Source organism: Oncorhynchus keta, chromosome 8 (assembly GCF_023373465.1).
Source record: "Oncorhynchus keta strain PuntledgeMale-10-30-2019 chromosome 8, Oket_V2, whole genome shotgun sequence".
Taxonomy (NCBI): Eukaryota; Metazoa; Chordata; class Actinopteri; order Salmoniformes; family Salmonidae; genus Oncorhynchus; species Oncorhynchus keta.
Window position 1 is genome coordinate 13941136 of NC_068428.1, and position 16816 is coordinate 13957951.

General features: G+C 43.8%; 1 protein-coding gene across 2 annotated transcripts in view; it reads right to left on the minus strand.

Moving 5' to 3' along the window:
• Nucleotides 1-16816, minus strand: part of LOC118386825 (mitogen-activated protein kinase kinase kinase 5-like) — a 64035-nt gene that overhangs the window by 30716 nt on the left and 16503 nt on the right. Inside the window, exons 2-9 of one of the 2 annotated variants that reach the window (XM_035774700.2) lie at nt 15750-15889; nt 12789-12812; nt 9124-9317; nt 8086-8254; nt 7429-7535; nt 3587-3757; nt 2812-2924; nt 1707-1866 (exon numbers count right to left, since the gene is read on the minus strand). In XM_035774700.2, the coding sequence (XP_035630593.2) occupies nt 1707-1866; nt 2812-2924; nt 3587-3757; nt 7429-7535; nt 8086-8254; nt 9124-9317; nt 12789-12812; nt 15750-15889 (1078 nt within the window). Of the gene's footprint in view, nt 1-1706; nt 1867-2811; nt 2925-3586; nt 3758-7428; nt 7536-8085; nt 8255-9123; nt 9318-12788; nt 12813-13497; nt 13827-15749; nt 15890-16816 lie in introns of those variants that run through there. The other variant, XM_052523503.1, reaches the window with a different exon arrangement.

Consider the following 16816-nt stretch of genomic DNA (forward strand, 5'->3'; position numbering starts at 1 on the left):
GCCTGGCACCTACTACCATACCCCGTTCAAAGGCACTTAAATCTTTTGTCTTGCCCATTCACCCTCTGAATGGCACACACACATTCCATGTCTCATTGTCTAAAGGCTTAAAAATCTGTCTTTAACCCTGTCTCCTCCCCTTTATCTACACGGATTGAAGTGGATTTAACAAGTGACATCAATAAGGGACCATAGCTTTCACCTGGATTCACCAGGTTAGTTTATGTCATGGAAAGAGCAGGTTCTGTACACTCAGTGTATACAGTGCCTTCGGAAAGTTTTCAGACCCCTTGACTTTTTCCACATTTTGTTACGTTACAGCCTTATTCTAACATGTATTAAATAAAATAATAAGACTCTAAATTGAGCTCAGGTGCATCCTGTTTCCATTGATCATCATTGAGATGTTTCTACAACTTGATTGGAGTCCACCTGTGGTAAATGCAATAATTGGACGTGATTTGGAAAGGCACATATCTGTCTATATTATATAAGGTCCCACTGTGTTGAGGCACAGAACCTGGGGAAGGGTACTGAAAATTTTTTGCCGCCTTGAAGGTCCCCAAGAACACAGTGGCCTCTATCATTCTTAAATGGAAGAAGTTTGAAACCACCAAGACTCTTCCTAGAGCTGGCCGCCCGGCCAAATTTAGCAATCTGGGTAGAAGGGCCTTGGTCAGGGAGGTGATGAAGAACCCAATGGTCACTCTGACATAGCTCTAGAGTTCCTCTGTGAAGATGGGGGAAACTTCCAGAAGGACAACCATCTCTGCAGCACACCACCAATCAGGCCTTTATGGTTGAGTGGCCAGACGGAAGCCACTCCTCAGTAAAAGGCACATGACAGCCCACTTGAAGTTTGCCTAAACTCTCAGACCATGAGAATCAAGATTCTGAAACCAAGATTGAACTCTTTGACCTGAATACCAAGTGTCTGGTGTGGAGGAAACCTGGCACCGTCCCTACGGTGAAGCATGGTGGTGGCAGCATCATGCTGTGGGGGTGTTTTACAGCGGCAGAGACTGAGAGACAAGTCAGGATCATGGCAAAGATGAAAAGAACAAAATGCAGAGAGATACTTGATCAAAACCTGCTTCAGAGCGCTCAGGACCTCAGACTGGTGCAAAGGTTCACTTTCCAACAGGACAACGACCCCAAGCACACAGCCAAGAAAATGCAGGAGTGGCTTCTGGGACAAGTCTCTGAATGTCCTTCAGTGGCCCAGTTAGAGCCCAGACTTGAACCCGATTGAACATCTTTGGAGAGACCTGATAATAGCTGTGCACCAACGCTCCCCATACAACCAGACAGAGCTTGAGAGGATCTGCAGAGAGGAATGTGAGAAACTCCCCAAATACAGGTGTGCCAATCTTGCAGCGTAATACCCAAGAAGACTCAAGGCTGTAATCGCTGCCAAAGGTGCTTCAACAAAGTACTGAGTAAAGGGTCTGAATACTTTTGAAAATGTGATATCTTTTTTTTTTTTCATACATTTGCAAACATTTCGAAAAGCTGTTTTTGCTTTGTCTTTTTGGGGGGGTTTGTGTATAGATTAATGAGGGGGAAAAAATAATTTAACACATTTTAGAATAAGGCTGCAACATGTGGAAAAAGTCAAGGGGTCTGAATACTTTCCCGAATGAACTGTATGTTGATCTTTACATTAAAATATATATATATTTTTTTAAAACAGCACCCTCCCTCACCAGACGGGGGCCTTGAGTTTGAAGAGCTTCTCTGAGGCCTGTATGACCCTAGTGTTGTCACAGGCCAGGATGCTAGCCCCAAGGAAGAAGCCCACGTCCCAGTAGCTCTGCAGCTTGTCCAGGCTTCCCTTCTTCCCCAGGAGGCTGCTCAGCTTCACTCCTGGAAAGGAGAACAAGGTCAGGTTAGGGACATATTATAATAAATTTTTTTAAAGATACTGCACACTGTTAGCGGCCCATAGTTTTATTGTTCAAGGTCTTTCTAAAGGTACATAATTTGCCATATTTTATGTGCTTTATATACTGTGCGTTATTTCAAGGGTTTGGGAATAGGCTGGGCACTGTATACCCCAGTAGCCTACTCTTATGTTAGACATTTCACCTGAAATGCAGCTTGGAGGATCTCAATGTCCTCTTTGGATACGTTTTAACATCTAATGTAGTTGGTTGCCATGTTGCTACTTTATTGCAGAGTGATAATGGCACATGGCTGTTTTTGGCCTCGCTGAGGCAAGCTGCCACTACATGTCCTACTCATGTAGCCCGGGGCAGTGCAGAGTAGAGGAGGGCAGGTAAGGGGCTAAGGACTGGGAAGGGGGCCCACGGTTGATTCCCAGTCCTGTCTGTCTTGTTTCTCACATTCCTGAGTTTCTTTCTGAGCCTCAGATTTTACAGCAAACACAGAGGATTGGGAGCCAAACAGCACAAAACACCCTTGCAAAAAAACCACACAAAACAAAAAAGGAAACGTAATGGCAAGCAAAAAAAATGGAAACGTCATTGTTTAAGTAAAATTGGATGTTTCATATTAACCCCCGCAGTACAGTAGCAGGCTCTCCGTTCACACCCAGACTACCTTTGATGGGAGTGTCTCATCATGAGCAGTTCGTTTGAATGAGCAGTGTCTGTCACATGAGTTGATATTGATCTCACGCTTTATGACATGAGGGTAACCGCAGTGCATTGGGAATGCAGATCAGTAACTTCATTATTATTAGCCACCAGCAGCTCTACTGAAAAACAGAGTAGCGTGCCAATTCCAATGCACCATCAGGCAGCTCAAGGCCAAACAGATATCAAGGAGAATAAAGTGTTAGCTACTTACCGACTTTGCGGAGCTCGAAGGAGGCGTCAAACTGGTGTCCCGCTGCCAGGAGTAGAACGGCGTAGTTGATGCCAGAGTGTAGTGTCGGCTCGGACTCAAACCCCTTTTTAAACCTGAGAGGAAGGACAGAGGCGCCAATATTACACCCAATGCTTCATTTATAAATCTAACTTGATGTTCCTACAGTCATTTCTGATGTGTCCTTGGTGAGAACTTTATAGTCTGTAAAAAAGCATCCATAAATAACTACAGCATTATTGAGCAGGGTGCACAGAGGAACCACTTATTGCATAAAGCTTGACTCTCACAGATAAAAACCTAATTTACTTCATGAGCAAGCTGTTCCACTGAGGGAATGAGTGTGAATAACATGAGAAGGCTCTCCAAAGACGTCGTCTGGGTTGGAACAGAGGACAAGGACAGCCCAAGTTATTCAAACGAGATGCCATGAATCAGCTCGACGAGAGACATAACCGCAGTCTTCCTGGAATGGTTATCTTTAGAATATCACTGGTGCTGCTGTTTCAAATCAGCTTCTTTCAGAATGCACCTGCAGGCTCTCTGCTCCGAGTCAGATGACACTGCTGTTCGTTAGCTGTAGTTGAGAGGTGGAAGACCTCTCTATCTCTAGCTGGTGAGGAGTGGTTGGTAATTACCCTCATCAGTAGCCAGTCAGTCTCACTCACTCACTCACTCACTCACTCACTCACTCACTCACTCACTCACTCACTCACTCACTCACTCACTCACTCACTCACTCACAACACTCACTCACCAGGCTGTGCCACTGTCCCTGCTCTTGGTATCAGTGAAGTGGGACTCTAGGAACATGTCCTTGTAGATGCGTCCCACCAGGCAGTAGATGTCTGAGGCCACCTGGTTGTCAGACTCCACCAGGGGCAGCATAATGTCCAGGGCCTTCTGACGGTCCCCCGGGAGGTTCCTCCTGAATAACACAGAAGAGGGAATAACCAATAACCAAAGACGGTGAGTCTCAAATGGCACCCTATTTCCTTTCTAGTGCACTGCTTTTGAACAGGGTGTAGTGGACTACAATAATTATTCATACCCCTTGATTGATTCCACATTTTGTGTTACATACAGCCTGATTTCAAAATAAATAAAAAATCTCACCCATTTACACGCAATACCCCATAATGACAAAATGAAAGTGAATTTTGCAAATGCATTGAAAATGAAATACAGAAATATATCTCATTTACAAAAGTATGTGGACACCCCTTCAAATTTGTAGTGTATAGAATTCAAGGTGTATAAAATTGAGCACACAGACATGCAATCTCCATAGACAAACATTGGCAGTAGAATGGCCTTACTGAAGAGCATACATTGATATTCTAGAAAATTCGGTGCTTCCAACTGTGGAAATGCATGACATTGCCCCCGAGCACAAAGCGAAGTCCATACAGAAATGGTTTGCCGCCTCCCAAGTGGCGTCACTACAGACCCAGGTTCGACCCATGAGGCGGCGCACAATTGACTAACCCACTAACAAGGACTGAGCCCTCTCCTTCTCAGTGGCCAATGTGAGTAAAACATTTAAACGTGTTAACCCTCGCAAGGCTGTTGGCCCAGACGGCATCCCTAGCCGTGTCCTCAGAGCATGCTCAGACCAGCTGGCTGGTGTGTTTACGGACATATTTCTAAAAACACATTTCCACTTTGACATTATGGGGTGTTGTGTGTAGGCTAGTGACACAAATCTCAATTTATTCCGTTTTAGAATAAAGCTGTAACGTAACAAATCTGAAAAAGTGAAGGGGTCTGAATACTTTCCGAATGCACTGTCCTGGGAGTTTGTCTGGGTGTGTCTCTCTCTCTCTCTTATGGTCTACACTGAGAGAGGGGGATGAATAAACATGAGACAAGCCGGTGTGTGTGTGTGTGTGTAACACCAAAGCGCTATGTCTTGGCAGAGAGGAAGGCATCAAAAGGCTGTAGATTACATTTCATGAGGGTAGTGGGTTCAATTACCTCCCTACAGACCTGGCCAACTAACTCCTGTGTTGGACTGTCTGGGTTTAAGGGTATTAGCGAGAACTGGAGTAACGCACGCAGTAATGACCAAGCACTTGATCTGTCGGCAGTCAGTCGCAATCCATACTGTAATGCTGCTTTACCAAGCGAACGGGAGCCACGTTCCATCCCTCCCTCGGATCCCATTCTATTTTGTACATACATTGTCTGAATATGAAATATAATTGCCAGAATAGTCTTTCAGTTTTCTTAAGCCTCCTCTTTATCCCTCTTCTTTGCGCCCCAAAGGGGGACAACAAAGTCTCCACAGGTTCATTCACAAGGCAGCCGAACAGCATCCCAGTGTGAGCCTCGTGGTCGGAATAACTGAGTTGGCATGGGCACACTAATATGGATCTCAACAGAGCCATAGAAATGAATGCTAAATAAGCATAAGAACGGGTAGCTATTTCCTCTCCCCAGCTTTCACTTCAATACCAGAGTGCCACTGAGGGGCAACTGGAGGGGGGAGTGAAGCTAAGCAGTGAGTCAGCCTAGCCCACTCCAGTCATGCAGTAGGCAAACATGGAGGGGGGGGGGGATTGTGCAACAGGCAAGGCTTCAACCCTAGCACTTCCCTGTTACGCAATGACTCAACAGAAAAAGCTGCTTTTCAGACATGTTTAGTTCTCATCATTCATGCTTCATTATTGCAGGATAATGGCAAGTTTTTGCAATGGTGTACTAAACTGCTGAGTCATGAACCACCTCCAGTTGGGGAAATTGTGAACAAAGAGGCTGCTGTCTAAACCAGCACACAGACTCATGGCAACCATCTTAAAAAAAAATATATATATATTTTTTTAAAGATTTTAAAAAACATGTATATGTTGACCGAGGTACTTAAAACTTTCCACCTTCTCCACTACTGTGAAATTTCAGCAAATCGATTTACTTTTGATACTTAATTATGTGTACAACCAAATACTTTTAGACATCTATCAAGTAGTATTTTACTGGGTGACTTTCACTTTGACTTGAGTTATTTTCCATGAAAGTATCTTTACTTTTACTCAAGTATGACAACTGGGTACTTTTACCCAACTGGCTAGACACCAGTGTTGCGTTGTAGCATGCAGGAGAACCAGTGACAAGAGAGGCAGCATGTTAAAGAGCAAGCAGTAAAATACTTTCCAAGCTGAACATCTGTGACGTTCCGACCCAGAGCACAGACACACGTGTTTAGCACATGCATAGGTCTGTGTGTGCATCTGTGTGTGCGTCTGTGTGTGCATCTGTGTGTGAGGGTCAAATCAAATCAAATCAAATTTTATTTGTCACATACACATGGTTAGCAGATGTTAAATGCGAGTGTAGCGAAATGCTTGTGCTTCTAGTTCCGACAATGCAGTGATAACCAACAAGTAATCTAACTAACAATTCCAAAACTACTGTCTTATACACAGTGTAAGGGGATAAGGACCATGTACATAAGGATATATGAATGAGTGATGGTACAGAGCAGCATACAGTAGATGGTATCGAGTACAGTATATACATATGAGATGAGTGTGTAGACAAAGTAAACAAAGTGGCATAGTTAAAGTGGCTAGTGATACATGTGTTACATAAGGATGCAGTCGATGATGTAGAGTACAGTATATACATATGCATATGAGATGAATAATGTAGGGTAAGTAACATTATATAAGGTAGCATTGTTTAAAGTGGCTAGTGATATATTTACATAATTCCCATCAATTCCCATTATTAAAATGGCTGGAGTTGGGTCAGTGTCAATGACAGTGTGTTGGCAGCAGCCACTCACTGTTAGTGGTGGCTGTTTAACAGTCTGATGGCCTTGAGATAGAAGCTGTTTTTCAGTCTCTCGGTCCCAGCTTTGATGCACCTGTACTGACCTCGCCTTCTGGATGATAGCGGGGTGAACAGGCAGTGGTTCGGGTGGTTGATGTCCTTGATGATCTTTATGGCCTTCCTGTAACAACGGGTGGTGTAGGTGTCCTGGAGGGCAGGTAGTTTGCCCCGGTGATGCGTTGTGCAGTCCTCACTACCCTCTGGAGAGCCTTACGGTTGAGGGCGGAGCAGTTGCCGTACCAGGCGGTGATACAGCCCGCCAGGATGCTCTCGATTGTGCATCTGTAGAAGTTTGTGAGTGCTTTTGGTGACAAGCCGAATTTCTTCAGCCTCCTGAGGTTGAATAGGCGCTGCTGCGCCTTCTTCACGACGCTGTCAGTGTGAGTGGACCAATTCAGTTTGTCTGTGATGTGTATGCCGAGGAACTTAAAACTAGCTACCCTCTCCACTACTGTTCCATCGATGTGGATAGGGGGTGTTCCCTCTGCTGTTTCCTGAAGTCCACAATCATCTCCTTAGTTTTGTTGACGTTGAGTGTGAGGTTATTTTCCTGACACCACACTCGAGGCCCTCACCTCCTCCCTGTAGGCCGTCTCGTCGTTGTTGGTAATCAAGCCTACCACTGTTGGCTTGATTACCAACAACGACGAGACGGCCTACAGGGAGGAGGTGAGGGCCCTCAGAGTGTGGTGTCAGGAAAATAACCTCAGGGTGTGAGTGTGTGCGTGTGCAGACAAACCAGGTGTGACATACTCTGGGTCTTACCGATTCAGTGCAAAGGCATAGTGGAACTTGACATGGGGATTGGCCACAGGGTCGAATGTAGGAAGCTTCTCCAAGGTCTCCACCAGCTTCACTATGGATTCATAATCCTGCATTACATACAAACATAGAAAAACAGATTGTTGGACTCAGCCATCTTGGTTGCTATCGTTAACGTCAAACCTAAAATGTCTATGTTCGTGTTCCCTTACAAAGTCACTTCACTGCACTTGGGAAGGACACTGTTGGCTTATTCAAGTAGTTAATAACAAATTCAAATGTCCTCTCTTCCACCATTTCTTGTCCAGTATATATTTATCCAAAACGTGTTCAATAATTCACTTTCTCCTTGTAGCTCTGGTCGTTTGTATCATTTATTAATGTGGCTGGTGGCTGCTAAGGCTGGCGGGATGGGAGCCTGTAGGGTGAATGGCATCGCAGTGCAAAGAGAACGGACTGGAGTGCAGCAGCCTTACGATTAGCCACAGAAAGATGACAAAAGGCTTAGCCTGCAGCATTCCACAGGCAGGTAGTCCTTCTGAAATGCCTAGTAGCCAAGGGAGGCCCGAACACATTTATGCTGACTGCTGAGGCATTGCAGTCTGCCTAAAGTGACTGTGCCAACAGCATTCGACAAGCGTAAAAGAGGGTAACATGTACCTGGATGTCCCTGTAGGACAGAAGCAGGTTGATGACAATGTCAGCTGAAAGGCACTCTACGTTGTCCAATCGCTGTTGAATACGGCTGAGTTCTGAGGCCAGCTCCGACCCCGTGAACAACTCCCGCGCTTTCCGGAGCTCGTTGAGAATGGTTTCTCTGAAGTATTGGCTACAAAGGGGAAACAGAGATACTCATAAATATGTTATTTCACACTAGAAATCAACATGAAATAAACATTGTCTGCAAAGAACCCATTGCTATGTCTTGGTATGATTTTCTGGGGAAATAGGTTTTGGGAAAAGAGCCCCTTCAATGTCTTCTTCACTGTACTGTTGAAGCAGCACATTTCAGGAGACAAAACATTCATCCAAAGAGCAAATTCTCTCAGCTCTCTAAAGCATGACTCATTATTCCTGGAAGAGAGGCAGTGATGCTGAACATTGGCAGAGAGAAAACCCTAAAAGATTAGGACATAACTAAGTAAAGCTAACATTGAAACTGAGATTGCTATGCAAGCCAATATGTTGCAAAGCTATTTAAAAAATATATAAAACGAGTGAGTTGGACAATACATAATGTCTTCTGAGGAATACTCAAGCAGAGCAATAACCGACTAAAAGGGCTATCGCACTTCACCAGCTAGCCACCCATATTGCATAATCAACCACAGAAAATGACACAAGACAACACAAAAACCAGTACACGCTAGGTCAATGTAATTACACCTCTGCTGGCAATAACAGCTCTGTAATAATCACCTTGTCATGCGTGTTCACAACTCATTCCCAACTACAGTACCACACCTACCTCCCTAGTGAGATGACACCTGTTTCACTACAGCATGATGGGAGAAGAAACAAGTGACTTCGACAAATCAAGTCAGGCTGAATGTGGACCTCTGGCCTGGTCTTAGGCCCAGTGTCTAACCGACAAACTCCCAAGCCACTATCTACCCCAAACCTATACTATTCGCCAGGTGTTGGACCTATGGGCTAGCTGGCCCAGAACCTAACCCAAAACACTTCTCTGCTACTCACCAGGAGTTGGCTTGTGGCACCTTGAGCAGCTGGACGAAGCGGTCCAGCAGGGGCATGCAGATGGGCCCCAGCAGCATCTCGAAGCTGGGCTGCATCAACTCCGTCAGGCCCTTCATCAGGCTGCTCTCGCAGCAGTACACCTTGTTGTGGGGCGTCACCATGTATGGGATGAAGCTGTAGTTGGCTGAGCATGTCTGGGGGGAAAAAGCAGAAACAACATTATGGGTTGTGTTGCATGTAGAGTTGGTTTGATGTGTAAGTGTCAGACATGGGTCAAATAGCTAAATATCACAAATACTTGGATTAGTTTGCTCGGTAAAGTCTACCCCAATATGAAGACTGGAGAAATTGAGAACAGCAACAGAGCATCCACCTTACATGTCCTATTAACTGCATGCGCAGGTCCAGAATTATTGGCAACCTTGATAAAAGATGAGCAAAAAAATACCACATAATAAATAATACAACTAGTGAGCGATATTATAAACAAAAAAAGAGGAAATTATATTATTTCATACTAATACAATAACTCCGATAAAGTAACAAGGCACATTTATTTTCCTCCCATTGAGAGGATAACGGCACTGAGTAAATTCGTAAAATGTTTTATGAAATTGGAGAACACATTTGGAGAGATCTTAGACCGCTACTCCATAAAGAATCTTTCCAATCCAAGTACCAATGCCATTTAGCAAACTCCAGGCATTTACATTGGTAGGATGATATGAAAATAGAGCTCTTTGGCCCGTACACCCGTAGTGGGTTTGGCATCGAAAGAAGAATTCAGAAGCATAAAAGAACCCCATACCTATTGTAAAATATATGGCTGTGGATCATTGATGTTATGGGGCTATTTGGCTTCCACTGGTCCTGGGGCCCTTGTTAAGGTCAATGGCATCATCATCTTTACCCAGTACCAGGACATTTTAGCCAAAAACCTGCTTGCCTCTGCCAGGAGGCTGAAAGTTGGCTGCAAGTAGATCTTCCAGCAAGACAATAACCCCAACCACACATCAACATCCACAAAGAAATGGTTTATTTGACACAAAATCTACATTTTGACTTAAAACTTGTGGTTTGAATTGAAGAGGGCAGTCCATAAGTACAGATGAAGGATATCAAGGATCTGGAAAGATTATGTGTGAAGGAATGATCTAAGTTCCCTCCCAATGCGTTCTCCATCTCATAAAACATTTGAGAAAATGTCTCAGTGCCGTTATCCTCGCAAGTGGAGGTATTGAAAGGTATTGAAAACAGGGGTGCCAATAATTGTTTTATTTTTGAGAAAATACATTTTTACTTGTTTATCAAAATCGCTTTCTCTGAGAAATTGTATTGGTATTAAAACATGTAGCATACAATATAGCTCAGTACTTTTGCTAATATTTATCAAGGGTGCCAATAATTCTAGACCTGACTGTACAATGGGAGGACAGTGGTATGGGCCTTTTTTTGTGTGCTAGCAATTTACCACCCTGATCTGCAGGGACAATGGTGATGTTGTACCCATGGAGAATTGGACATAATGAGTCTGTCTGAAGAGCCGGTGGCCTGGGGGACAGATCCACATCAGTAATTACAGTGACATTAGGATCTGACTGACTGAACTGCTCACACTGCCCTCAGGGCAGAGCTGCCCTTAAAACTCCCATTCATGTTGCTCATGGAAATCCAATTCAAACCAGGTCTGTCTTACTACTCTTGTCCAGCTGTATTTGCATGTGGTGTAGAGAGTACCAATAAATCTATCATTGATGTCTGTCATTGTAGTCTGTTATTCACGGTATACTCAACACTCAGCACTAGAAAAGCTTACATTGATGGATCCTGACCAAATTATACTAGAAGTTTAAAAAAACAAAAACAAAAAAGGGATTTTGCTGATCCGCATCAGTTGTGCTGCCCAGATGCATCCTGAGTCTGCACAGTCAGTGGATATTTGAATCTCTCTGTATCACTTTGGTCTTCAAGTACACACCCGGGATGCTTTGCTACTCACGCTTGTAACAAAAGGAAGTGGACAGAGGGTTAAGTTCTGCCTGTAGAAATTGGAAAGATCCACAGTAAAACGGCTTCCTCTTCTTCATATGTTTTTGTTATGACATCACTAGTCATGTCATAACTTTCCAAAATAATCTGTGGCGGCTTGTCACGGCTAGGTGCATCCACAGATTACGACATCCTTCCTGTACTATACTGAGCCACACATTCAGTGTGAGTCATGGCCCGGCGGATCACATGATGACAACACATCATAATAAATGTTTTAGTCGCCAGGGGCCGTCCTTCGCTCCAGGCAACCCCAGCAGCACCTGTCTTTGAGTCTCATTAGATTCTTGTTTGTGACTGTATTAGGTAATAGTAGGTGGCACGCAGGTCTACAAAACAACAATCTTAAGGAGCAGAGAGGGACTGAAAACTGGGGTGTGTCCCAAAATCGCACCCTATTTTCTACATAGTGCACTACATATGGGCTCTGGACAAAAAGTAGTGCACTATATATGGAATACATACCGTGCCATTTGGGACTTAGCCGGGGTGTTAGCACGTTATGGTAATTAAGGAGTTAAATATCAGTCAGGCAGTACAGGATTAACCTATTCATAAAGGGGGAGGGGTAGACGGGGATAAGTAGTGTGTGTGAGTAATGACTTAACATTAATCGTTAGCCCTAATACCTGTATGACCGCCCGGCTGGCTGCAGCCATAAAACAATCCAGGAATTTGTTCTGATTAGTGGTGTACCATGTGATATAAGCCCTTGGTCAGAGTGCCACTAATGTGTCATATCCTTCTGGGGCGTGGTGTGTTTGTTCTCTCAGAGCAGAGAGAAGGGGCGTGGTGTGTAGATACAACTAGAGAAAGACAGTCAGTCACGGATGGCGGCAGTGGACTCTCACTGTAATGCAGGCTCTGTCGCAACGCACCGATCAGCCATCAACCTGCTTCCTGGAGCACCAAGCAACCTTATTCTACTCCGTAAAGTCAATTACGCCAGCTAAGCTTGAGGAGGGCAACCCTGTCGCTCCCATTAGCCCTATAGGCAGCACCAGCCCGGCAGGCGGCTCATAGCTGCTGAGGAGGCCCCCTGTCCATGTCCTTTCCTCAACCTCACAGCTTTTTCCCCCCTCATGCCACAGTGCGTCAATGTCACCATATCGTATTATTCTGTATAAGAAAGCCAGCCAGCCAGACAGACACAGACAAACAGACAGTGTGGTGCCTCCTTGTCTGACCTGGCTATCACTAGGCAGAAGGAGTGGCAGACACTGTTACAGACGGCAGGAAGGCAGGAAATCGGAAATGAGAGTCAACTCATTCTCTCGTTTTCTCTCTGCTTTCCAAAGCACCCCAGTCACCCTGGTGATAAGGCTTGCCTGTCAACCAAGTACAGCTATTCTGGAAAGCTCTCAGAGTAAGGGGAAATGCTTTAGTTTACTGTACACACAGCAGAATGCACAAAGCCAAACTAGAGAGATAGTGAACTGGGTAATGAAAAGTGTTTGATGATAGCAGCGATGGCTGCGTTGCTGAATGTTGGCATGAGTAAAAATCAGTTTATTGCATTTACCTTCACACAGGAAATGGGAAAGAAGGAAGAGATAAGAGAGGTGTGCCATTAACAACTTTGAAATAGAGACACAGTGTTTAGTTTGTGCACTTACAGTGTTCTTCTGGCAAACGATCTCCTGCAAGAGAAAAAGAGAAACGTCAATACTGCACTGTGGATAGATAATCACAAAACATTACATTGGTCACAGTTCACTAGAGCGATCCTTAAGTCAAGCTATAAATGGACTCCTGCACTTGCAAACAAAACCAGTGGAAACGCGGATACATCAGCACTAACATTTCATTTTGCGGTGCCGTATTGTGCAGGCTAAGGGCCAGCAAACAACCATGGCGATATTAAACATGGCAAAAGGGCACTTTAAAAAGAGGTTGAGCCTCAGCACTTGTACACAATGGAGTCTCTTTATTCTAAACAATCTATAACGGTTAACACCGCAGCCATTGTTACTCTTAACCCTCAATAAGGGAGCTGGTACTGTTTGAAGACTGCAGGCTGATATGTTAACACCACCACAGAAAGGCATTTTTGTTTTTTTTTACTGCAGGGTGTAGTTAAGATGGAGGATATAGATTATCAAGATTACAGGCATAATATCTATGTTCGGGTACACTTTGTAAAATATGACTTATTCTTTGAGGAATTTACGACAATTTCAAAAGATTGCAATGCTTTTTTTAAAATGTCAATGACAGTGGCAGAGCAGGTCACAGGAGCGTGTGGGGTATCTTGGTTTCTGCATATATACGCATGTGAAACCATCATCTCCCCTCCCCCTCATTCTCATTCTCTCACTTGCATACCTTTGTTGTTGTTGGTGGCGGTCATTGATAGGGGATTCCCGTGTGACTGCAAGGCCCTCTCACTTTTCAAACCAATTTAGGCTAATGTTAACTCGACTGTGCATTCATCGCCTGACAGACTCAGGGCCAAAAGGTTAAAGGTCCATTGCAGCCATTTAAAAAAAAAAGATCAATATCAAATCATCTCTGGGTAACTACTATGCACCTTACTGTGATTGTTTTCAATTCAAATGGTCAAAAGTAACAAATTGCTTCTTAGCAAAGAGCTTAGCAAGACTTTTGCTATGACTGTGTGGGAGGTGTCTGAGTGGGGAGGGGAAAAACGGAAAACTAGCTGTTATTGGCAGAGAGGTTTTAGCTCAATTAACAGCTCTTACACTTAAAGGGCATTATCATAATTTTCACAATTTCACAGTATTATTCCAACCTTGTGTGGAAATGTATCCACTGAACAAAAATTATAAACGCAACATCCAACAATTTCAAAGATTTTACTGAGTTACAGTTCATATTAGGAAATCAGTCAATTGAAATCAATTCATTAGGCCCTAATCTATGGATTTCACATGACTGGGAATACAGTTGGTCACAGGTACCTTTACAAAAAGGTAGGGGGGTGGATAAAAAAAGAACAGTCAGTATCTGGTGACCACCATTTGCCTAATGCAGCGCAACACATCTCCTTCGCATAGAGTTGATAATGCTGTTGATTGTGGCCTGTGGAATGTTGTCCCACTCCTCTTCAATGGTTGTGCGAAGTTGTTGGATATTGGCGGTAACTGGAACATGTTGTCGTGCATGTCGTTCCAGAGCATCCCAAACATGCTCCATGGGTCTGGTGAGTATGTAGGGCAGGCCATGGAAGAACTGGTATATTTTCAGCTTCCAGGAATTGTGTACAGATCCTTGCGACATGGGGCCGTGCATTCTCATGCTGAAACATGCGTTGATGGCTCCAGATGAACGGCACGTTAATAGGCCTCAGGATCTCGATGTACTGCCAAATTCTCTAAAACGATGTTGAAGATGGCTTACGCTAGAGAAATTAACATTAAATTCTCTCGCAACTGCTCTGGTGGACGTTTCTGCAGTCAGCATGCCAATTGCACACTCCCTCAACACATGAGAAATCTGAGGTATTGTGTTGCGTGACAACTGCACATTTTGGAGTGTTTTCTTCAGTGTCCCCAGCACAAAGTGCACTTGTGTAATGCTGTTTAGTCAGCATCTTAATATGCCAAACCTGTCAAATGGATGGATTATCTTGGCAAAGGAGAAATACTCAACAACAGGGATGTAAATCAATTTGTGCACAACATTTGAGAGAAATATGCTTTTTGTGCATATGGAACATTTCTGGGATCTTTTATGTCAGCTCAAGAAACATGGGACTAACACTTTACATGTTGCATTTATATTTTTGTTCAGTATAGATATAACACAGGTAAATCACATTTTTTACTAGACTGGGCCTTTAAATGCCAGGATATGAGTCAGTCTGTCATAAACACATTTCAATGTCGACAACATTCTCTTTTACAAGACTAAAGGGTGAAACAGAGGTACCTCCAGGCTCTGATCAGGCCCTACACCCAAACAAGGGCACTGCGTTCATCCACCTCTGGCCTGCTCGCCTCCCTACCACTGAGGAAGTACAGTTCCCGCTCAGCCCAGTCAAAACTGTTCGCTGCTCTGGCCCCCCAATGGTTGAACAAACTCCCTCACGACGCCAGGACAGCGGAGTCAATCACCACCTTCCGGAGACACCTGAAACCCCACCTCTTCAAGGAATACCTAGGATAGGGTAAGTAATCCTTCTCACCCACCCCCCCCCCTAAAAAGATTTAGATGCACTATTGTAAAGTGGCTGTTCCACTGGATGTCATAAGGTGTATGCACCAATTTGTAAGTCGCTCTGGATAAGAGCGTCTGCTAAATGACTTAAATGTAAATGTAAAGAGGTGCAATGTTAAACCAAATTCTGTGTGTTGATTTTTTTCTTCAGTCAAAGGCTATTTTTACATAGCCCTAATATCTTATGAAACACACCATATCCTGCCTAGATGTTAATGCATCTCCCACCAACAAATCACTGATGTGTTTACCTGTCACAACAACACAACAGCAATGACAGCTATTACATGTTCCCCGCACACTCATATTCTAAATATAGACTGTGACCTTGTGCACTTAAAGGCTTAAAAAGTACACAGAGAATAAAAAAGAAAATTAATGCAAAATGTGCAGTTTACCTGTAGGGACTGTAGTGAGTCGGAGTTGGTGTCACAGTACAGGATGATATTGTTGGCCATGCTGAAGCTCTCCCTCACACCTAGGTGGTAGAACAGGGAGGGCTGGCGGAAAGCGTCCGTCATCTCCACTACAGCTATGTCTGGGAGGGACAGAGTAGGTCTGTTAGTCTTAAAGGCCCAATGTAGTCGGTTTTTTTCATCTCCATATCAAATCATTTCTGGGTAACAATTAAGTACCTTACTGTGATTGTTTTCAATTAAATGGTCAAACAAAAATGGCTTCTTAGCAAAGAGCAATTTCTCAAGCAAGAATTTTGCTAGGACTGTCTAGGAGTGGTCTGAGTGGGGAGGGGAAAACTGAAAACTAGATGTTATTGGCAGAGAGGTTTGGAACTCTTTCTTATTGGTGTATTAACTAATTTACCACCTGGTGTTGTCACCAGGCAGGCCAAAAAAAAAAATCCATCCTACCAAAACAGGCTGAAATTTCAGGCGGGCTTTCCAAACAGCTCTTACACTAAAAAGGCATTATCATAATTTTCACAATTTCACAGTATAATTCCAAACTCATAGTTTGGAAATATATATAAAAACAGAGGAAAATCACATTTGACTGCACTGAGCCTTTAACACTGAACAACTGCCTGTAGTATAACATATTTTAAGCCTACAACATCTTGTACTAGTTTCGTCACATTTACCACAGTTTGTTTAGGTTTCATATGAAATCAGATTGATGGGTCAATAATGGCCTGTACAGTTGTTTTGGACTGAAGTAGAATATTTAATTTGCCCAAATGGTCTTTTTTAGGCCAGACTGTGAAACATCCTAAATCACTAAATCTTCCAAAATAAAAGGCCAAAATAACATTGTCTGGTAGGAGGCCTGGGGTGGGGTTCTTCCAGAAGCCCCTCTGGTAGCTCCCACTGACTGATAACTGCACAAACAAAACTTCGCAAGAACTGTGATGCAGTGTTTTGTAATGACAGAGCTCTCCAGAGTGATAAACATTTAACAGACCCACCGCACCTTTTCATGTGCTTCCAAGTTTCCCCTTCCATGTCAA